Here is a 24248-nt window from a genome sequence, read left to right as displayed (position 1 = left end):
TTCTTGAACAGATCAGTGCCTAGGATGTTGTATGTATATATATGTATATAGTTATTATCTAGCTATATCTAGGGGTGTTCTAACTAAAAGTCTATACCTAAATAAAGGCTAGATCACTGAATGTTATTAACTGCCTGTGATGTATTTATGTGTGGTTGTTTATAACTGTTTTATCTGTTATCAGTTGTGGAATGATTATGAATGATTCCATCTATTAATCCAGACGTTTTCAAATAAAAAAATTCCTTGCAAATTAACTACATTTTTAAAAATGAATCAGGCTCATATAATAAATAATAGATCATAATTAGGAAGACAAGTTGGTAGCGCTCAGTTTCTAGTACGATCATGACGTACCAGAAATTAGGTCGTTACAAGTCAAGTCATCAATTTTAAAAAAATAAAATCTTTTTCAATCATATTTTTTCAATCATATCTTTTTAAAATCATATCTTTTTCAATCATATCTTTTTAAATTTTAATTTCAAAATCTTTTCCTATCTTCTTATCTTTTCAAAACTATTTTCAAATCTTTTTCAACTAATTACTATTTCTTATCTTTTTCAAAACCACCTAACCACTTTTCCACTTCCAATTTTCGAAAATCGCTAACCACTTTTTCAAAAATCTTTTTAATTAACTAACTGTTTTAGTTTTAATTTTCAAATACTCTCTTTCTCATCTCTTTCTATTTATTTGCTAACACTTCTCTTCTACTTATGATTCGAACCCTCTCTCTCCCTCTGTGTTCGAATTCTTCTTATCTTCTCTCTGCCTCATTCCTCTATTCTTCTTTTCCTCTGACACCTCAAGGAATCTCTATACTGTGACACAGAGGATTCCATACTCCCTTTTGTTCTCTTCTTTTTCATATGAGCAGAAACATGGATAAAAAAATTTTTGTTGAAGCTGATCCTGAACATGATAGGACTCTAAAGAAGAAGCTAAGAGAAGCTAAAGCACAACACTCCAGAAAGGACCTTACAGAAAATTTTGAAAAAGAAGCAGACATGGCAGCCGAACCCAACAACAATGCTAGAGATGCAAGGAAAATGCTTGGTGACTATATTGCACCAGCTTCCAACTTCTATGGAAGAAGCATCTCAATTCCTACCATTGAAGCAAACAACTTTGAGCTTAAGCCTCAATTAGTTTCTCTAATGCAGCAGAATTGCATGTTTCATGGACTTCCATCGGAAGATCCTCATCAGTTCACTACCCACGCGTGCGCCTGGCTGACGCCTACGCGTCGATGTCATAATTCATGTGCCCAGCCAAATTTCCCGAGAGTTGTGCGGGAATTGCACTGGTTTTGTGCGTGGCGCACAAAATGCACCCACGCGTACGCGTGGCTGACGCGCAAGCGTCACTTGGCTTTTCTCCCATCCACCATGCGCGTGGGCGACGTATACGTGTCACTATGACTTTTGGCTTTCCACGAATGCGCATGGGCGATGCGCACAGGTGACCCTGTTTTAACCCCAAGGTTGATTTTTGAGTTTTCAAAGCCAAATTTTATACTTCTAATTCTCCAATCTCACCCCTTATGTCATAAATCCTTATAAGATGCCTAGCAATTGGAAGTAGCTTGGAGATGTGGTAACCTGTGAATGAAAGAAAGGAGATAATTAATTATCAATGATGATCAAAGATGATTGTTTGAGATGCGGGGATAGTGGTGGAAGTACTTTATATGCCATGAGTTGAAGGGTTGTAATTGTTAATAAAATTGGTTGGTTATTTATTGAATTATGAGCCAGATGGCTGAGTTATTGCCAAATTATGGCTGAGCCATTATTGAATATGGCTGGGTATGATTGCATATATACTTATTGAATGAAATGTGAATGTTGCACTTCCACTATCTGGGATACGAGTTTCCCTGGGTGAAAGCAGTGGCTAGCCATCACGTGCTCCAGATGGAGACTCGATACTCTGCTGACCCTATGTCGTAAGTGTGGCTAGATACTGTGAAAGTTCCAGATGAGCTCGTCCCCGTGAATATACAGCAGTGAGGGTGTTGGATATGAATTATGAATTCTGTTGTCAATAACTCGAGTTGGGGATGCATGACAGAAGGACAGTCCAATGGTTAGCTACCAGGACTTGTCAGGTTGGCTTTATAACCGACAAATGAGACTCATCATCCATTATGACAGGCATACATCATATGCATATTACGTGAGATATTTGGAATTGTCTAATTGATTACATATTACTTGCTAATTGTCTAAATGTCATATCTGTTCCCTATTTGTATATCTCCTTGTCTAATATAATTGTGTTTGCCATATTATATTACTGCTGGTAGTTGGGAGGTTTGAAGGATTTGGAAAGGGAAGTATTAGCTAGACTGAAGATCTTTAGTCAGTTGCCATTTATGGTTTAGTCTATTTATAAGCTTTGATTTATCTGTTGGAAGTTCTAGGATTGCCTTCGACTTTCCTAGGACATTACATGTTAGAAATGTAGGCATTGTTACCATACTGAGAACCTCCCGGTTCTCACCCATGCGGATTTTGTGGTTTTCAGATGCAGGATGTGAGGCTCCTCACTGAGGCGTACTGGAGACTTCCGGATTAGCGAAGATCCTTGGTTCTCGGGATTTTATTTTGGTTTTATGTTTTTGCTTAGATATTTATTATCTCCACTAAATAATACTTACTGTGTTGACTCCTCTTAGAGGTTGTTTTGGAGAACAGGTTTCTGTATTTTCGTCCTTTGGGTTTTCCTTTGGGTTCCTTAACTTTATATATATGTATATACTTCTATGCTCGGACCGGTTATCTTCACAACCGGATCTTGAGTTTTGATATTCGTACTTTTAGCACTCTTTTGTATATATTCTTGGGTTAGCTTAACCTTTATCCATTACGTTATGTTACCGATCGGAGTGTTCCACTTTTCAATTTACGAATTTATTTTACCCCTTTTTCTTCAAAGGTTCCTAGTTATAAACATTTTTTTCACACTACTACATATACTAAATTTTAATCCTGAGGTCGTTGATGACAAGTCATCTTATGCTAGCTTTTCAAGCATTTTTCACTTGTTTCATTAGGTTTTATGCAAGTTCTTGCATTCTAAGTAAGTGATTTGGAGTGAATTTGCATGGTTATGTCAATTCAATCAACCATCATTTATTTGACACAAAATCATAAGGTTTAAGCTAGAATTAATTGGTTTTTGAATGATTTATGAATCTTGTGATTTTGGTGATGCTTTGTTTGGCTGGTTTGATTAATTGTAGGTGAAGAAAGGAAAGAAACAAAGAAAGCGTGCCCATAAAAGTGTGGCACTCACTCAAGGAAGCAAGCATAGCGCTAAAAAAAGTGAGCAGAGTGCTCAATAAGTGAACGCTAGCAATTGAAGACTAAGGCACAAAAGCACAAGGCCAAGGCGCTGCGTTGAGAGAACAAACGGAGCGCTACAAGGAAACAAAATTGACAACGCATCAGCAAGAGCGCTGAGTTAACTCTTTTAACTTTATCGTGGCTTGGCACAAAGAAAATCAAGATGCGACTTCCATAAATGAGGCAGCCAAGGTTCAAACCCATGTCCACAAAGGAGTGCCCCATGAAGAAAAGAAAAGCACGCTACAAGGCCTGGCAAGGATGTTGGCCAAAATGGCTTCACCAAGAATCGAACCATGCACACAAGGGAAGCAACAAGTAGCGCTACATTACTTTCACCAATTGAGCGCTATACAATTGAAGCTTGGCACAAGGAAATTGGTTCCAAATGGGAGAGCCAAGATTCAAAATTGGAAACCATGCTCAAAGGCAAAAGGGCACTGCGTTGTTTCTTTTAACTGAGTGCTAGTGCCTAAGGAATTGTTGGCACAAATAGAGCCAGCAGTGCTCGAAAGTGGAAGCCTCAAATCCAAGCAAGGGGCGCTCTGTTTCCTTACCTCACTGAGCGCTACCATGCACAAGGAAATGGGCTTAGCAAGAGACAAAAATTGGAAGCACACAAAGCCATTGAGCGCTGCGTTCAAATCCCAACGGAGCACTACAATTGAAGCCTGGTTCGAAGCCTAGGACAAGGCCAGTGAGCGCTACGTTTGCTCACTTAACCGAGCGCTCCACTAGAGGTGGTCTTGATTCACATTTTCAATCAAAAGCCAATTTGGATCCAATTCTTCACCAAATTGAAAAGCCCATTCCAAAGTCTGAAGATCAAAAATAGAAAGTGTATAAATAGGAGTTAATTTGATTTGTAGAGAAACTTTCTTTTTTTTTTTTTTACTTTCTTTTAGACTCTTTGCTTAATTTTAGTTTTCATGAGAGTTTTCACTTGGAATTTGGGAATTGAGATTGAGATCTGAGTTCTTTCTTTCTTTTTGTTTTTGCTTCTGCAACTTCATTCTTCTGTTTTTGAATTTTGGATTGAGATTGAAGGAATTCTGTTTCAATTCTTGATCTGAAATTCCTTTTTGTTCTTCTTCTGCATAATTCTGAGATTTGAAGAATTTGATCCAACTTTCACTTAATGCTTTCATCTACATTTCTTCTATAATTTATTTTCTATTTGATCAAGGAAGGAATTGAGATCTAGATCTACCTGCTAGTCTCATTGATCCCCTGAGATCATCAATTTCTCGTTTAGATTTCACAATTGAGCTAAGTTTACTTTCTGTTTTGTTCTTCAAGCAATTTTACCTTTCTATTTAGATTTTCTGCAACTTATTTCATCTTCTACTTCTCTGATTAATTGCTATTTACATTCTCTTGTTGAATTCTGAATCCCCCAGCTCCCACATCCCTTTACTATTCAAGCAATTTACATTTCTTACACTCTAAGCTTCAGCTATTTACATTTCTTGCAATCTAAATTTTAGTCATTTACATTACTTGCACTTTAAGATTCACCACTTTTATTTCTTCTACACCTTTAGATTCTGTCAAATTCCCTTCTCCCATCTATTTTCATGCAATTTATCTTCTGTTGGTCACGATTCACTCAAATTATCACTTGTTTGCTTGACTAAATCAACCACCTAACTAAAATTGCTCAATCCTTCAATCCCTGTGGGATCAACCTCACTCGTGTGAGTTATTAATTCTTGATGCGACCCGGTACACTTGTCGGTGAGTTTTGTGTTGGAATCTGATTTCCACACGTCAATCGTAATGCCTTGCCATCTTTGTTTTATGACTTAAGCATAAGACTCTGCATGGTAGGGTATTACATATAACAATATTGTGGTAGACAAGAAGATTGTCCCTATTCCCGAGGATGATTAGGAGGTTCCTTTGTCTGACCTGAAAACTTCTGGAGTAGAGGTCAGTCAGACTCCTTAGAATCCCGAGGTTCCTTCTGAGAGCGAGGTTGTTAATGGCGAGCTCCCTCCTTTTCCGACTGGTCCTACTCTAGCTATGCCGGTTTCTGAGTATGACCCGACCCCTTCAGTCTGAGCCAAGGATGCTGTCATGGGAGAGCAGCTCACTCCTTTGTAATTTTCTTTGTCTTTAGTAGTTTAAATGGCCCAATGTCTGGGTCAGTTATGCACAATCTTTATTTGTAATAGCTTGTTGTAAGAATCTGAAAATTAATTAAAGATTTAGATAAAATAAAATAATAATTTAATTATTCGAAATAGGTTGAAAAATATAGAAATATCAATTTGAAAATTTAAAGATGAGATTTAGATTCGGCAAATTTTTTCGAGTGAAAAAATATAATTTTCTATGGAAAAATGCGTAAAAGTGCATACCAGCTTAAATAGGTCTGGTACTGTAAATGCGAAAATTAAATTAATGAGTGAATATATTTAAAAAATTGAATTTTATAATTTCAAACGATAAAGATAATTTAGATTTGAAAATCGGACACTTATTTTAAAGGTTTTGTCCGGGGGTTGGGACAAACATACCAAAACGTAAATTAGGCCCAAGTTGGGCCCATACCCAATATATATATAAGTTCATTATGGGGAAACTCAGCCTTATTCACCACTAAGAGAGGGAGAGATCAACTGAGAATAGAGAAGAAGAAGAACCCTAGGAGGAATATTCACTTTCATCGTCTTTGGATTATAACTGTTGATCCGGAGCTCCAATTGACAAGTCGTTTGCGGTTACACGAAGCTCTTGTCGAGCTCTTCGATTCTAATAGGACAAAATGGTGAGTAACTTGAAGCCCATGATCCAGTTCACCCCAAGATTTATTTGACAAGGTAAAGTATCACTAAACCCTTGTGTTTAGTTGAATAATAAGATCTCTAGCATTAATTTTGGAACTTGTATGGTATTAGGTTGAGAATGTATGTTAATTGGAGTTGAATTGAAGAATTGGAGTGCTTGGATTATTATATTGTGGTTGGAGAGAATCGGCCAAAGAATGGTTTCGGTTTCCTTTAGTTAACATGTAACATTACGTGCAACTTAGGCTAGTAGCCCTTAAGATAGGTTTGATTTGTATGCATTGGTTGATTGAATGTGTATGGTATGTGATTTATCAGATGAGAATGTGGTATGAGCATGTTGAATGAGAATTTGATGTGTGATGATGAGATTGATAAATGATAAGAAGGATTGGGCTGGAGGCTGTGACTAGGTAAGTCGAAGACATGAAATGAATGAATATGGTAAGGATATGATTGTGACGATGATTATTATGGTGAATTATGTTTAGGTTGATGATTGTTGGAATTGTGAACTTATGAATTGTTGTTGGGATTGAATAGTTTATTGAAATGGGTTGAAATCAAATTGTTAGTTGTTGAATGTTTTAGATGGTTGGAATTTGATGGATGAGTACTTGAAAGTTTGTAGAAGTGCTTATGATTGAAATTTGGTATGTTTGAATTAAATTAGATTGAATGTTTTGGAGACAGAGGAGTTTAGTATATTTTGATAAAAACCTATTTTTAACCAAATTCAACGTGCCATAACTTGGTTTTCGGGCCCTCCAAATTTTATGAAACTTGTCTTAAATAAAAACCTGGTCCGTGTAGTTTATGATGTTTGAAGAACGGATGGAAAATGATTTTTAACGAACTATATATGATTTTTATTATCTCCAACTCTCAAGTAAACAAGTCGTCTTTGGACCTTCAATGGTTCAATATTCCATTCTTTCTTATTCCAGAGACACCAAATTCTCTTAAAAAACCTTCTGCTTCACTAATATACCAAGAGTCAAAATTAAGTTTGCGGATAATCCCCTTAGCTTTAGTTCCAAAAACATGAGTTTTTAGTAAAACACATAGCTTTATATTGTGACAAAAAAAATAGATCCTTAATAATAATAATGGAAAATCATTTAGCAGATGCTCCTACAGAATTCTATTTTAACATATTCATGAAAAACAATATGATAATAAAATAAAAGGACTCCTTGTAAATCATTAGGAATATTCAGCTGCGGTTAGCTCACTATTTGTGGACTGCACCACTTAACTAGACTTTGGGTATCAACTTCATCCATCTGACTTCTCGGGTGAACCATAGCAACTTTCGGAGTTAGTTTACCGCTGGTCTCCCCCGGGTCAGGGGGTTTATTTGTTTAATGCTCATTCTTCTCAATATTGTTATCCCCCCTGATGCTAGCAATTAGACTACTCGTAATATTATTTAAATTACCCCGAAATTGAAAGGGCAAGACATTATTTGCTATTTCAATCTGCTTGTTAAAACATGAGAATTGCCTCCAATAATTTTGGTGCTTCTTTTTATTTTGGTTCTTTTGTTGTTGCTTGTTACGGTCCTTATTTATTGGGATACTTTGGATAATTTCTTGATGCTAGTTGGTATGTTAACTGTCCTTGGTATTCTGTAATGTCTTCTTACTGATGACAGTATGCTTTGCTTTAAGAATTAGAATATGGTTCTTTTGCTCTTGTATGTTCTTTTGTGATGGATGAATTTTCCATTTATGAATGTCTGTTATCACATTGTATCTTCGCTGAACCCTTGCTGCGAATTCCCAACATTATTGCTCGCTTGATTTTTTCCAACCATGTTGGGGGCTTTTCCTTCATTCTTTTAAATAATTTCCTAATTTTTCTCCACAAGGAAATCCTCATTAGTTTTCTTTTCCAACACATCTGATTTGGTTTTTCTCCTCCTTTAATTATTTTTAACAATTATCCAAGAGCCAAAAAGATTGTCTCCTTAAGAGTCTTTAATGCTCTCTTGATTTGCATTCCTATTTTGAACTTGCCTATTTTGTTGAGATTCCTTAGCTGCATTAGATGTGTTTCCCTAATCCTCTACCATAAACTTAGATTTCCCTTTTTTATTCTTTTGTTATTTTTGGAATCTTTGATTATTTTCCTGTCCGTTGTTGTCTTCCCAACTGCCTAGGGATTCGCCATCCACCACGCCCAAAGCTGTGTTGTTAGTGATTCTTGTCATCTTCTCACTACAATTCTCCATTCTATGTCCATATCTACCACAGTTAAAACAAATTTGATGCAAATCTTCATATACAATATTAAACTCTTTTCCAAGGGCTGAAAATGTTGGAACCAGCTTCTTTCTTAAGTCAATTTTCACACATATTCTCATAAATTTTCTATGGGAATGAATAGAGGCCAGCTTGTCTACTTTGAGCATGGTTCCAAGTGCTTTACTCACTTTCCAAAGAAAGAACTTGTTGTAGAGCTCAACTAGTAGGTTAGATATTCTAATCTATACTGTTACTTTCTGAACATTTGTCTCTTGTGGTAGAAACAGTGGCCACCATCTTTATACATACCAACATGTAATGGTCTACTATCATCCACATGCCTTCAAAGAGAGCATAAGCATAGTCATTAGAATCAATGAATCTTACTAAGAAAAAATTTTCAGCAAGATTCGTAACTCTTAATAAGCCCTTTTAATTTTAACCCATCTTCTTTGTACATATCTATCCAAATAAAGCTTAAAGATTGAGAGTTTTTTTGAGAGGCTTTACTATTAGAGAGTGTTTCCATGGCCTACACCACTTGTCGTACTCCTCAAAGGATACTTTGAGCATAGGATTAAGGTTGAAGGGAGCTTGATCCTCTATCATTGCCTCCATATTTAGATCCTCCGGAATATAATCTTCCAATATCATTTCAACTATTTCTTGTGGATTCAATTTCCCTAACCCATCACGATAGGATCTCCTTGGCATCTTGTTTTTTCTATTCATCTTGATTTCCTTCTTGATTCTCACTGTCAAAGGCCTTCTTTTGATAAGATGCACCATTCTCCTTTTTAATACCTTCCATATTCTTTGTATCCATTTCTCCTTCATTCATTTTGCTATTTTGGATTTCTTGACACTAGATCTTCCTCCTCCAGCAACCGTTTGTCAGGATCGGCAAGAGAAGAGAGTCAGAGCCCCTTAAACATAGAATAGTTTTTATTCATTAAGAGTTGAGAGATCTTGCATAAGTAACTTTTTCAAAAATACTTTATATATTGAATTGAGCATAGAATAGTAGTCCTCGGATAAGAATAAATGAGTTTAATCCCTTAAAAGTTTGAGATATACATCGAATAAATTTACTGCACAAGAACAACACTAAAAGATAATCATACAAACAAATCACAATATATTCTTATTTAATAAAAGGTTTTGCTATTTCAACAACGTAAACTGATTATAACAACCAACAATTACGTATTTTTCTACATAATATATACAAATATTAGGGGGATTCGAATGCTTTCACTTTTTCCATCGTTTGTTTGTTTCTTTGTTATGTAGATATTCTCCTACACAAAATCTACTTTTTTATGCCTTTGTCTCTAATACAAACCGATAAAACTTATTTCTCCCATTCCATCAATTTCTCTCACTTTGCCACTCCCCCAAAACCCATAACCTCTACTTATTTTCGCCATTGGGTTAGGGTTGACAGTGGTGAATTGCGGTGGTAAGAGCGGGGGATAAGAGGTGATGATTAGATTTGGTTAGATTTGGGTGAGATGGGATTAAAAGTTAAGATAGGATGAATTTTATTTTGTTTAAATTCGGTAATTATTTATACTAGAGGCAAATTTATCAAAAAAAAATCTTAACGAAAAGATTGTTCAAAAAATTTATTGCAACATTAAAAAAGATTTTCTTAAGAAAAAAATTGAAAATAATTGTTATTTTATAAAAGGCAAATGCTCCCCTCAAGATGTTCCAAATATCTTTTTTTTAAAGATGCTGATATGGGACATGGTAATTGGTATTATTTATAAAATCGATTAATTTATTATTTAAATCTGGTCGACTCGGTCGGTTTACATAACTCGGATGGGGTTATGTTTTTTTTTTCTTTTTACCTTCGAAATGACATCATTCATCAAAACCCTGACCCTCACCCCTCACCATCTGCTCCAGTCCTCCCTCATTGTCACTCTCTCAATAAAGCCGAGCTCTCTATCTTTGTCATCGTGGCTTACTGGCTCTCGCACAAGCTCTCTTCCTCTCTCTACTCTGGTCTCTCTCACTGTTTTCGGTGTCGCACTCAAGCTCGTTGTCTCTCTCTATATCGTCAGTCGTCTCCGTTTCGCACTCAGTCACACTTGCATGCCTTTCTTGCTCTCGCCATCACCGGTGGTAGAAGCAGGGTCCCGAGACTGGTCGTCTTCATCACTCCCTGTCTTGTCATCGTCGCACACTTAATCGACTCCTTTGTTGTGCTCGTCATTGCCGGTGGCAGAAGCAGCATGTCCCGGGGTTGATTGTCGTTGTCGTCCTCTTGCTTCAACTCTCAAATATGTTTATACCATGGAGAATAGCTTGTACAACAAGAACAATATCCAAATTTCAAGGGTATGCACTAGCATTACTTATTATAGTGGAACTTAGGCATTGCTTTGGTGCTTCTTATTTTTGCACCAATCTTATTTGCTCGTTGCCTCAATTAATATATACATGAAACAACAAAAGTATATTATGTTTGGATTTTGTAATATAGTTTGATTTTTTGCTGATGCAATTTTATTGAAAAATGTTTAACTAGTGGAGTTGAAGAATTTCATAGTTTTTGCATGGTAATACTCTTAAAAACACTAGTTTGATACTGTGCCCTGTGCTGCTGTGTCTTATCAAAATAGAAATAAATGAAAAGAACTTTTGTATGACCAATGATTAGCACTTAGCAATGTTTTTATGTGTATTTGTTCGGAGTATTTTCGACATTCCAGCCTTGTTGTGATGTTGCTGTTGATTTTGTATGTTGCACAAAATAGTTTTTTCATCTGTCGTGCAGTTGTGTTTGTTACTATTTTATATATGTTTGTGCTGCTGCTGCTCATCTTGTGTCTTGTATGTTGTGATTTTAGTGGAAATTTCTATGAGAACTGTGACAGAAGTTGAAGTTTAAGGTGCAGGTCTCATGAAGACAGGAATGCTCTCCTCTATAATAGGCAACTTGTGTGCTGCGCCTCTCTTTTATACATTTTTGATTCTAAAGTCATACTAGCATTCTTTTAGTAAAATTTCATATAGTGTGCTCCAATTGATTTAAAAATCTAAAATGACATAATATTTTTGTAGTTGCTTCACTTTTACCCTTACCCCACAGGAAAAAAACTTCAGTCACTTCACTTAAATAGATTATTTCATGATTTAGTCAATGAAAAGTTAGGCCGATGACTAACTACCAAAAGAAAAGGACTTGTTTTACTTAAGGAAAATAAAGTGTTAAAAGTTAAGTAATCCTACCCAAACAACCAGTATGTACCTTTCCCTTACTACTACTTCAATGCATAGTGCATTTCCTGATCACTTTCAATCTTAAACAATTAGTAAAAATCATTTTGTGTGAGCCAACTTCAAATAAATAAAGCAATTTTAAACTTAATTTTCAAGGTCATTTTATTTGAATACTCTAGAGCTTTATATTTAGAATATAATTATTTATGGTTAGTTCAATAATCACTCTTGCTTTCATCCTGTGCGTGTAAAGATGCAAAGCTTCTTTCCTACAAACAAAAGAATAAACAAAGTAGGCTAAGATGAAGCCCAATGCTGACTGAAGTAATATTTAGTTCATTCACCTGATAAATAGATTCAAAATGAAGAAGCACTAATTGATAAATAAATTTTATTACTTAATTCAGATTGTGAGACTATTCCTATTACACTAGTGAATCATTGTTTTTACTTTAATACTTCAAAACCAAAATATCATAACATGTCACAAATTAGGCACACAAAAAAATGACGATGGAATAAATCAAAGGTACAAGTTTAGAAATACAAACTAGAAACAAAGTGCTATTCAATGCTTTCCTACAGTTAAAGAATATAGGAACTACAACCTACCTTCTTCATGCACTTCATCATAATAGACACAAGTTTTTAACAACAAGGGGCACTATCTTCCATCTTACACCAACTTGAAGGTAAAATATTAACTTTTTCCCTACTGACCACTAATGCCTACCGTGGTTCCATTCTCTCTGTTCTTACCACCACTAATGCCTGCTCTGTTTCCATTTCCTCAGCTCTTACCACCATAATAGCCAGTGGTTCCTTTTCCTTTTCTTTTTCCTATTTGGTTCAATTATAACAACAACATTAGTACTGGTGTTTTTTAAAAGAACGAACTAAAAAGAGAAAGGTGAATGCTACTATGCCCTCTCTAAAATAAAGGGTAAATTACCCTTTGTGATATATATAGTGCCTATAATTATAATTAAGTTGAATGTTAACCATAATGATTAGGTATATGTTCTCTATTTTTCTTTCTCTCTCTTGTGATTATTTAAATTTAGTTTAGCACCACCAGTCTATGGTGGTGGTGGCGGCTGTCACCGTTGGAAAATTTCTTTGTGGTGAACTCACAAACCCATCAACAAGGTGCAAGTACGTATTCAGCTCGTTACACGTGGCAACATTTGTGCTACCGAGGTACAGAGAATCTCTACTACATAGGCGCAACTCCTTCCCAACCTCAGCGTACACCCACTGTGCCCCCTCCACCCTCTTCTGTATGGTGATAACATTCTCGGAGTTCACTATCCGCAAAACTTTTGTACCATAAAAGTGACTAAATTCTTGTGCATAATTGTCACCTCATCTTGCAAATCCTATTTATCTCCACCTCATTGACAACAATGTCTTTAATCTCATGAGGATCCGAATTTACCATCCCTTGAAACTTGTATTTGACATCATCAATAACAATGTCTTTAACTGTGTTTATGACTTGAGGATCAAAATAATCTTTCCAAATGTCTTTATGACTTCTATCATCACGGACCATAAGCTCTCCTCTATCTTCAAGTGCATCAATTGCATTCGTAAAGATCTCTTCCATGTCATAAAACTCATCTGGTGAATCACTTTCAATATATATATATATATATATATATATATATATATATATATATATATATATATATATATATATTACAAGGGATAATTTACCCTTTATTTTAAAGAGGGTACGATAGAATTCCCAAAAAGAAAATATAACATAATTAAAATAAAGATATTAAAATGAGTCAATGCAGCACCAAATCATATAAATTGCTGCAAGTTCTTCTTTAATATCTACTTGCATATACAAAACTTCAAGATACAAATATGCATGACAACGATAAATTCAAATTCAACAATGGCACAAGATTAGTTGTTTACACAACAGTTCATGAATTTTGTATTCAAATTCAATGGCATAAGAGGCACACACACTGAGGCATGAGCCATTTTGTTAATCATCCTTAATTCTGTTTGAAAACAACACAAATAATAGTGCTTCTTCAGCAACAATACCCGCAATAATCTCATCATCATCATCATCATTAATCACTAAAACTAATCAGCACCCGCAATAACATTCTTGCTATAATAATGCTTCCAATCTTCTTCATCAGCATTCCTTGGTCTTCAATTACCACATTCCATCAAGGTCAGAAGACATATACACTGAATAAAATCACAGAAGACCACAGAAAGGAAAACCCACACAGGGTGAAGAGGCTGACGAACGAGCTGTAACTAAGACCAGCGAAGATGCTTCTGCAGTGGTGATGAAGACCAGGCTGGAGGCGGCGACGTTCAGGCTGCAACAAGGGAAAGCGACGATTCTACTTCATCCCTCAGATGCGAGAAGACGGCGATTTTGCGGTGAAACTGTCAGAGTGAGAGCCGGTGGCAGTAACAGAAAAAATCATAAAAAAAACTGTTTATGACCAAATAATAAAAACTGTTAAAGATGAACCGTATTTTAACCAATGCTACATGTCAAAAATTAATTAGTAGAATTAATGTGTCTTTAAAAGAAGTTGTTTTTTGTGTGTTTATGTAAGTGGCGCCCTTGATAAAAATCTTGAGAATAATCAACACCATATTTTACCTTAAATATTAAAACTAAGTAAACCTAATTCAACTCTAAAAAATATCGCAACAGATTATTTTACACATATAAACACTATAGAAACTGTAATTTTAATCGGCACCAGACTTGTAATAATATATATCTGCGTTTACCACTCATGTTAGCGTGATCAGTGTCATCTCAGCAATAAAAGCAGTAGTGAACTTGGTACTTTCTTCTGTGTTTCTTTCCTTTTGATCTTTAGTGCTGAGCTTTCCAAATTGCTTCTTTTGAAGTGGGAACATAAAAGGATTACCAAGTTGACACATCAAAATAAAGTTTCATAATCAAAAGGAGGAAAGGAAAAAAGTTGCTCTACTTAAAAAAATCAATGAGCAGGTATTTTTATTTTAAGTTGTATGTTTTAGTTGTTTTCTTCAATCATTCAGTCGCTTTCACAGCTTGTTTGCATGCAGCGAAGTAATGCTATTATTTATCTAAGTAATAGTTAGTGACTTTATCAATATATATATATATTCTTTGGTATATTCTTTAGCATCATTTTGCTGCTTCTGAATTCTGAAATGGGTTTGATACCACTTTCAGCTCAACATACCTGTAAATCGTTGTTTTGAGCAAAACCTATTACTCAGGTGATTTAAACACTGGTACTCAAACCGAACTCTTTGTCTCTTTCTGGAAATTTACAATGTCAATGCAAGATTCTATCATTTAATAAGCCCTCTGTCTTTTTTCTCTTTTTTTTTTTGTCTAACTTTTATTTTTGTGGGGTTTCTTATGGAGCAATTGAGCTTTATATTTGATACAAACAAACCGAAAATTATTCTATGCTTCTTCCTTTCTGATAAAAATTCATTTTTGTTACCAAAGTTTGCGTATAACAGCCATCAATAAAATGAATGTATTAAATGTTATTACTAAAATTATTATTCATAAAATTCTCACTTCCTTAAGTTGATCCAAGAGAAAGACGAGGAAAGAAGTAACTGATTAAAAATTCTCAACATTGCTGTTTCTTAATGTTGAGCTTGAGTTTGTTCATTTTTCCATTGTAAACCCTGCTTCTAGCTAGCTTTTAATCAATTGGCCGTTACATAATATGAATGAACTCTTAATATGATTCTTTTTTCATCTCATGATGCTTTAGTACATGAGCTCTCAGCCAACTCAACTATTAATTTGAAAAGGATGGGAATATATGATCCGTTCCATCAAGTTAGCATGTGGAGTGACAGCTTCAAAGTTGATGGCAGCCTGAATTCAGTTGCTTCCCCAATGTTAATGGTGAACACAAATATGGAGGAAAGTAAGGTTAGAACTTAAAACGAATATAATGTTTGATTTGTATCTTTATTTTCTATTTTCATTTCAATTTCAAGTTTTAATATTCTCTAAAGAAAAAAATGATAGCAAGAAATGAAAATAGAATTTTATTATTTTATAAATTTTTTTACAAAATCCTAAAAATAAAAAATATTAAAAATAAAAATAGAAAATACAACCATAAATTAAACTTACCTTGACAATGTTTTTGAATTTGATTTGACTCTTTTGTGCAGCCTGAGTTTATTCCTCATGAATCAGGGGATCCTTCCGGAGATGATCAAGAGATTACTGATAAAGAAGTCCGTAAGGTAATGAAATTTGAAATCTCTATATGTGTGTTCTATGTATTGCTATTTTGAGGAGTTTTCTTTTTTTTTTTTTTAAATGTGTTCTTGTATAATACTATAAACTGGTGATATTGTCCACTTTGAAGTTGGTTTTTCCCACTGTTTTAAAACACGTTATATATAAAGGAGAAAAAATAGACATCGATTGGAAAGGCAAAAGAAACAACAAGCTTTATAAGTTTTACGAGTTTGAATACCTTTTCCTTGTGACATGTTTTAAAACTATGCCATGAACTAGCCGCAAAACAGACAATATCTCTAGCAGCCGAGCTAGGTTGTTAAAAAAGAGGATTAAAAGTTTGAATGAGCTGAGGGTGTATTAGTCTACACAACTGAAAACTCTGCTAAATCAATTGAAGACTCACTTAACAAAAGTTCACTTACGTTACACAATATGACAAGCCCATCTGAGAAGGAAATATCTTTGATGATGATGATGATCCTTATGTTGATAATTATGAATTGTTGAACGGCGTACATATATTTTTCCAATAAAATATTTTACACGTAGCGTACCATGCATCTGTTCCTGTACCCAAACGTGTTGTATTCCATGTAACTATGACAATGATATAGGTTTTCTATTATCGTATTTAGAGCCTAATTGCTCCACCATGGCCAGAGGAAACATTTCCTCTGCTTCCAATCAACAACAACTGCCTCCTAAAATTAACCCACCCACGGACCATTCCCAAAATCCAACTTCTTATTATATTCATCCAAATGGGAACCCCATCCTTACTCTTGTATCTGTCACTCTCTCATCTAAAAAATAGAGCCGAATCATATTTCTAAGGCTTTCAAAGTTCCAGATTGGATTAATGTCATGTAAGATGAATGAGCTTGAAGCTGTTTGAGAAGAATCAGGTTTGGCGCCTAGTTCCGATGCAGTAATGGGTAGACAATTCATTTTGGTATGCAGTTCACTATTTTTTGTTAAATTAAAAGGGTTTCTTTAGAAAGAATTTATAGTATACGGTATTCAAAAAGGGAGATTTAGTAGGCAATACACAAGTAAATTAAAGAACCCAAGTAACTAGGGTCAACCTTTTAAAATGATGCTAAGTAACTGAAATGCTTCTTGGTGATTTATACTTTTGGAGTTATTATATCAAGAATGTAAAGTTTTTACATGAGTAAAGTGACATTACAGTTGCTCAATATTCATGTGTAGGTGAATCGACGACTGGCACAAAATCGTGAGGCTGCACGGAAAAGCCGGCTGCGGAAGAAGGTTGTTGAAGCTGAATCACTACGAGTTTAGGCAGTATTTATCATCTCTTCTGATTCGTACCTTTTTCTTTTACTTACAGGCTTATGTTCAACAATTAGAAACAAGCAGATTGAAGCTCATGCAATTGGAGCTGGAGATAGAGAAAGCAAGAAAACATGTAATGGTTTCGGGCTTTCAATGTTTGTTCTTCCTCTTGTCATGTTTATGCATACACTAAAATGTCTTTTTTGCAGGGTCTATATGTAGGGAGTGCATTAGATGATGGTTATACTGGCTCACCGGGAACAATAACCTCAGGTTTTTTATTCTTGAAGTTTAGTTTTAATCTTCATGAAACTGTTACTTTCTATGTATCATGCTTCTTGTTCTATGTTCAAATGAAATTGCAGAAATTGAACAGTTGCAGAAATTGAACTGTGGTGTTTGTATTGTGTGTAAATCCATGTCTTTCTTGTTTCATGTAGTGATCTATCCATGTCTTTAGGCATATGCGAATGTGATTATTTCAACCAAGATATTTTTCAATTAGGGTTAAGTACGATTTTAGTCTCTAAGGTAGAGGTCGAAATTTTTTTTGTCTCCGGTCTTTTTTTGCCTATAAAATGGACTCGAAGGTTTAACCTAATTTTAAAATTATCTTTTTTATCAAAATTTTAATTTTTATTACTAAATTACCCCTAATTAAAAAATATAAAAGAAAAAATAAAGAATAAGGGTTAAAGGGCTGGGGAACAGGAGAAGGGAATTACGCCCTGGGGGGGTCAGGGAAGAAGAGGGGAAGGGAAGGTGGAGAAGGAAAGGGGAAGGGAATCCGTCGCCGCTGCTCGTCGTCGTTCGGTCGCTGGATCCTGCTGCTGCTCCTCTGGGCTCGGCAGAGGTGCTCGATGGCGGTGGGTTTTGGTTCGAGGCAAGAACAGGAGAAGGTTTCGGTAGGTGTTTTGATGGTGGGTGGAGGAAACGCTGACGGTAATGGTGGAGCTCAAAAAAGATGGCGTGAACTGGAGGTGAGTCAAGGGAGGAGAAGAGGGTTTCGCGCTATGACGGTGGCGCTAGGGTAGCGCGAAGAGAGAAGAAGAAAAGGGTGGTGGCGTTGTGATGGTTTGCCGGCTTCTTCTTCTGCTTCCATTCTTCTTATGCTTCTGCTCTCATTATGTTGTTGATTTCTGATTATTGTTGCTTCTGGTTGCTTCTACTTCTGGTTGATTACATTATTCCATTGTTGTTGTTGTTCTGCTCCTGCTTCTGCTTGATTACATTATTTCATTGTTTCAATATACATATTTGTTGATCCATTATCCATTTTTTTAATGATTACATTGTTTTATTGTTGGTTCTTCTGGTTCTGCTTCTATTTCTGCTTGATTTTGGGAAAGATGGGGAAGGAATATATTGGTCCGAATGACGGTTTTAAAACTAAATTAAACCTTTAAGATCATTTTGTAGGCAAAAAAAGGCCAAGGACGAAAAAAATTTTCAACCTCTAAGTTAGGAACTAAAATCGTACTTAACCCTTCTGATTATCATAGTTAAAGGATGATTACTAAAATGATTTTATAAAATGGTTGGGCGATTTTGTGCTAGACTTCCTAATCTATTTCTTGAACTGCTATGTACACATTTTGAGCATTTAATAGTGCCATGAATTCAATCCGTGATAAATTGAAATCTATGAACAAAGTATTATGTGCTGATTTACACGTTGCTTGCATGACAAGAATAAAATCAAAAGATTATGAATCTTTTTGTTTTTTGTTTAGAATGGTTAAACTCCATTTACTTTGCATTTATTACTAGTCCTTCTTAGTGCAAGCCCCGTTGAGCTTATAGGTTTTGAGATTTACCAAGCAGGGTTAACGGTGTTTGAGATTGAATATGGACACTGGGTTGAACAACAGCATCGGCAGAACGATGAACTCAGAAATGCATTGCACACTCATGCATCTGATATAGAGCTTCATCTACTTGTTGAGAGCAACTTGAATCATTATGCAAATCTTTTCCAGATGAAAGCAGATATGGCAAAGATTGATGTATTTTATTTGATCTCTGGTGCGTGGAAAGCATCGGTTGAACGCCTTTTTCTTTGGATTGGAGGATCCCGTCCATCGCACCTTCTAAATGTAAATCCCTATACTATATTTCATTTTAACATTCAATTATTGTGGAAAAAGGAAGCTCTATACCATCTTCTCCTTTCTCTCTCTGTCTCCAGTTGTAATCCCTTTGAAGTTGTTAGTTTTTAAATTAGCACAAAATACCCGACATTCCTTGTAGGTGGTGAAATTTATGGCGACTCCTGTCTGTTTGTGTAGGTCACATTGACCTCTCTTACAGGAAGGATAAATATTATATTTTTAAGAGTGCTTAGTGTTATATTTAATTTACAATTATGTTACAAATATACCAAAAATTAGCTGCTAAATCAGCCACTTATATATAATATATGTTTAAATACAAAATCATATTAAAAATAGATTAAATAATATATATATTTTATACCCATATATAATAATTAATTTTGATGGTTGATTTTAGTTTATATACACAGTTACTTAGTGTATTATTTTCGAAATAACAAAAGAGGTCAAGGTATGGTTTTAGAATTAAAGGGAATCAAGTTAAATTTTACCAAACCTTACGAGGTGAAAGTATTTTCCCTTTAAATTATCGATCATTATTCAGTAAACTATATATTTTTTTTGGCCATTCTTCACAGATCATAGTGCCACAACTTGAGCCTTTGAGCGATCAACAAATCGCCAGTATTAACAACCTCCGTCTATCGTCCCAGCAAGCAGAAGATGCGCTTTCACTGGGGTTGGAGAAACTACAGCAGGGTCTGGTCCACAGCATAGCAGTTGATCCAATGCTTATAGGAAACTATGGATTTCAGATGGCTGCCGCCCTTGACAATATTGAGGCTCTAGAAGGTTTTGTGAGCCAGGTAAAGTAACATTAGATATTGAACTTTTTTTTTTTTCATTCCAAAAAAACCTTTACAAATCGCTATAGAAGTATAGACTATATTTGATTAAATGACGATGCAATGTCCAATACTCCAATCATAAATCTTTTCGTATTCTGACCAAAAAAAAAAAAAAATCATTTTCGTATTCATAGTTTCATACTATTGTAGTGAAAATCTCTAAGAGGTTTACTTATGAGTTGTCCATCAAAATATTAAGTGACAATCAATATTCAATCACAGTATACCATTTATCTTAATTTTAATATTTTATTTTATATTTTAATATATATTTTATACTAATAATTAATTTAATAACTAGTTTTTTATGCTCATATAACATGGTAAATCATTTTCATGTTCATAAAGCTATAATTCAAATCACTAGCAACCGTCTAGTGATAAAGGATTTGGGTAATATATTATCGATGTATTAAAATTAGGTTTAATTATTCTGTTAGTTAGTCTATAACATTTTATTAAATTTACAATTAAATTTTTATAATTTTTTTTATTGAATCCTTACATTATTTCAAATTTTATAATTAGGTTCTTATCAGTATAAAAAATATCAAAATTAATAGAATATTTTTTTACAAATTAAAAAATAGCTACAATTAAAAATTTAATTAAATCTTTGATCACATATTTTTTAAAAGAAATATTTCATTAATTTGAATATTTTTTATACTAACAAGAACCTAATTACAAAATTAAAAATAATGTAGTAATTCAATTTTAAAAAAATATATAAGTACTTAATTATAAATTTAATAAAACAATAACGACCAATAAAATAATTAAACCTTAAAATTATTATAGTGCAATTTTGTTTAACTCTTAATTTCATAGTTATGATATTGCTTGCTAGGTCTTCCATTACCTAAATCTATTTGGAATATCAATAAATTCTGATAGCTTTTTAATATTCTTCTATTTGTAATAACATAAAAAAGCACCATTAAAAATCTAACTAAAAATATTGACAATCACTATAGAATAATTAATTATTTTATTTTTTTCTCTTAACTCTTAGGTTTTTAAAGAATTAAAAAGATGATCTCTAATTCTTATCTAAATTATAATTGTTCTGAAAGTTTTAAATTGGTTATAGATGTACCACGATATCATTATCTTTTTTCCAAATTTAAGATCAAACTATGTAATGATTTGCAATAAAGTCCAATATTAAAAGAGTTCGACTAGAACATATTGTGAAAGAGACGTACGGTAAAATCTAGGTTACTTTTCGAGCATGAGAAATCTCAACAAGAAGATAGATTAGATGCAAGATATCCTAATACATTTAGGTAATAGAAGAGCTAATAATATAATAGCTAACAGTCTAAGACCATTAAAATAGAACTGCAGTATAACAATTTTAAAGTTTAATTATTTTGTTGGTTTTTATAATTTTATTAAATTTATATTTACATATTTATATTTTTTTAATTGAGTTCTTATACTATTTTTAATTTTATAATTAAATCATTGCTAATATAAAAAATATTAAAACTAATGGAACATTCGTTTTAAAAAATATGTTGTTAAAGATTTAATTAAATTCCTAATTGTAAGTATTTTCAGTAATCATTACATAGTCTAATCTTAAATCCAAATAAAAGATAATAATATTGTGGTACATCTAGAACCTATATAAAACTTTTTAGAAAAATTGTAACTTAGATAAGAATTGGAGATCACCTTTTTAATTCTTCTGTGGTAAAAAACCTAAGAGTTAAAGAGGAAAAATAAGAGTTAATTATTTCATGGTGATCATCAGTATTTATAGTTAGATTCTTAATTGTGCTTCTTTGCTACTATTACAAATAGAAGAATGTTAGAGGATCATCAAATTTTATTATTAAATAAAGTATTGTTTTTATTTTTAAAATTTAAGATAAATTCTATTTTAATCTTTAACGTTTTAAAATCGTCCTATTTTTATCCAATACATTTAAAATAAATCAATGTTATCTCACCATCAAATCTTTTACTAACACTTAACTAAATTAATGTACTATTAATAATGTTTTTGTTAAAATTATGTTTGCACAATTGTCTTCTCCCACTTTTACTTTTTCAACAAGCACAAATTCTATTTTTCTACTCTCTTATAGTGTAAAAAAGAAGAGGAAGAAGAGAATAGAAAAATAGAATTTGAGCTTGTTGAGAGGATAAAGATAGGAAAATGAAGTTGAGCAAACGTAGCTTCAACAAAAATATTATTAACAGTACATCAATTTCGTTAATTGTTAGTGAGAAATTTAACTGTGAAATAATATTGATTCTATTTTAAACGTTTTGAAATAAAAATAGAACGATTAAAACATTAGAAATCAAAATAGAATTCACTCCAAATATTGAGGACCAAAATAATTTTTTACTCTTTATTATTTTTAGCGAGTTAGCCATCAATATTTTAAAGTATAGACTAAAGTATGCTAATAAATTACTAGACTAAAAGAATTATATTTATAACTAGAAATAATATTAAAAAATATATTTAAATAGCCCTCTAATATTTGTCTTAATGAAAATGTGTGTATTCCCTTCTCTTCAGGCAGATCACCTCAGGCAACAAACTCTGCTGCACATGTCTCGAATCTTGACGACCGGCCAAGCCGCTCGAGGTTTGATGATAATGGGAGAATACTTACAACGCCTTCGCACTCTTAGCTCTTTATGGTCATCTCGTCCTTGAGATCCTTCCTAGCTAGCCCAATACTGTAGAATCACCTAATATTGAGAACCTTTTGAACATCACCTCTATGAACCTGATATTTGGTTTAATTGATAGAATAGTGCCTCAAGTTTTGTTATATAGTTGTTACGTGATATATATATATATATATATAAGAACCAAGCATTTGTATCATTTGTATCTCTTAAGATTATGCTTAGCCTGTAGTTGTTATCTTGTGCATAAACATTGTATGATCTATTTCATATTAAGTTAACGAGTGAGCAAGTATAGTATCTCTTATAAATAAAGAAAGGGAAATAGATAGCGAATGTTAATTAATATTTTTTTCTGTTTGAAAATTTAATAAATATTGTTACACTTTTACTATTAGAATGTTATGCTATTGATTATACTGTTCTAATAGCAAAAATATTACGACAACTTATCTATATATAAATAAATACATACATATATAAATAAATACAATGACATTATCATAATATTCTTTTATTTATAATAATAGTTTATAACAGTAATATACAAACGTACATGTAACAATTACGATCCTATCCCTCTTTATAAGATGTAAAATAATAAAGGCAAGAAAAAACATCTAAAATAACAAAACAAATCTTAATCCACAAATCTTATTAAGATATAGGGAATAAAAATCAAACCACATGATCTTCAGTAGAAAGAGGGAGTGCCACAAGAGTAATAGAAACAAGTACATGTGATCAATGCATACCTCAAAAAAGTTTACCTTCATAAAAGTTTGGTTCTTTATTACTTTATTTTTTAGACATTTTCATTTACTTATATAGAATTGCATATCTAAATACTTCTTAGTCATATGTGATTTGGAAATGTGAAATAAATCTTTAAATTTTTTTAGGGGTCAAAGACGCAGCTAAGGATTTTTTATCTAATAGATTACCATCTCTCTTTTCTATGCATAAATTAGAATTTAATGACAATCCTAAATTCAATCCGCCTCAACCTCTATCACCTCCGTATAATAGCAAACACAATCAAATCAAGCAAAACAAAACACACAAACAGACAAATAAGTGTAACAACCCGTATTTTTGAAACTTTTTGGGGCTTGAAATTGAACTCTGCACAACTGAACTGGCAAGTGCACCGGATCGTCCAAGTAATACCTCAGGTGAGTGAGGGTCGAATCCTACGGAGATTGTCGGATTGAGCAAACAAGGGCTATCTTGTCAATCTTAGTCAGGCGATTTAGAAAACATGGTTGTTTATTTAAGAAGCATAAATGAAATAGTAAAGGATACGAGATACCAGAGTAGTGTAAAAGTAATGATAGATATTGAGTTAAGGCTTCGGAGATGCGTACTCTTTCCAGATTAACTTTTTGTACTAAACGAATGACTCATTCAATGGTAGCCGTAATGGACTAACTC

The 24248-nt window shown here is 33.5% G+C and overlaps 1 protein-coding gene across 4 annotated transcripts; it reads left to right on the top strand.

The window, feature by feature from the left end:
• The first annotated feature begins 14754 nt into the window (after window positions 1-14754).
• Window positions 14755-23133, top strand: LOC112796738 (transcription factor TGA3). 4 transcript variants are annotated; one of them, XM_025839323.3, is made up of 9 exons: window positions 14755-14895; window positions 15411-15574; window positions 15823-15897; window positions 17111-17170; window positions 17250-17327; window positions 17404-17467; window positions 19019-19290; window positions 19887-20114; window positions 22703-23133. In XM_025839323.3, exons 2-9 carry the CDS (start codon window positions 15452-15454, stop codon window positions 22745-22747), a joined length of 945 nt encoding a protein of 314 aa, XP_025695108.1. In that variant the 5' UTR covers window positions 14755-14895; window positions 15411-15451; the 3' UTR covers window positions 22748-23133. The 4 variants fall into 4 exon arrangements, with proteins under 4 accessions (XP_025695108.1, XP_025695107.1, XP_072091624.1 ...); XM_025839322.3 differs by having other exon boundaries at window positions 22699-23133; XM_072235523.1 differs by having other exon boundaries at window positions 14766-14910; window positions 22699-23133.
• Window positions 23134-24248: the final 1115 nt, after the last annotated feature.

Source organism: Arachis hypogaea, chromosome 4, assembly GCF_003086295.3.
Source record: "Arachis hypogaea cultivar Tifrunner chromosome 4, arahy.Tifrunner.gnm2.J5K5, whole genome shotgun sequence".
In the NCBI taxonomy this organism is placed as follows: Eukaryota; Viridiplantae; Streptophyta; class Magnoliopsida; order Fabales; family Fabaceae; genus Arachis; species Arachis hypogaea.
The sequence above is the reverse complement of the archived record's forward strand: the minus strand, read 5'-3'. Positions and strand labels throughout refer to the sequence as shown.

What these genes read in the sequence shown, in the direction of transcription:
- LOC112796738 (XM_025839322.3), top strand. Translation starts at nt 15,452, where the DNA reads ATGGGAATATATGATCCGTTCCATCAAGTTAGCATGTGGAGTGACAGC. An exon ending in CAAATATGGAGGAAAGTAAG is followed by an intron (nt 15,575 to 15,822) that starts GTTAGAACTTAA and finishes TCTTTTGTGCAG; the next exon opens with CCTGAGTTTATTCCTCATGA. An exon ending in TAGAAGGTTTTGTGAGCCAG is followed by an intron (nt 20,115 to 22,698) that starts GTAAAGTAACAT and finishes CCTTCTCTTCAG; the next exon opens with GCAGATCACCTCAGGCAACA.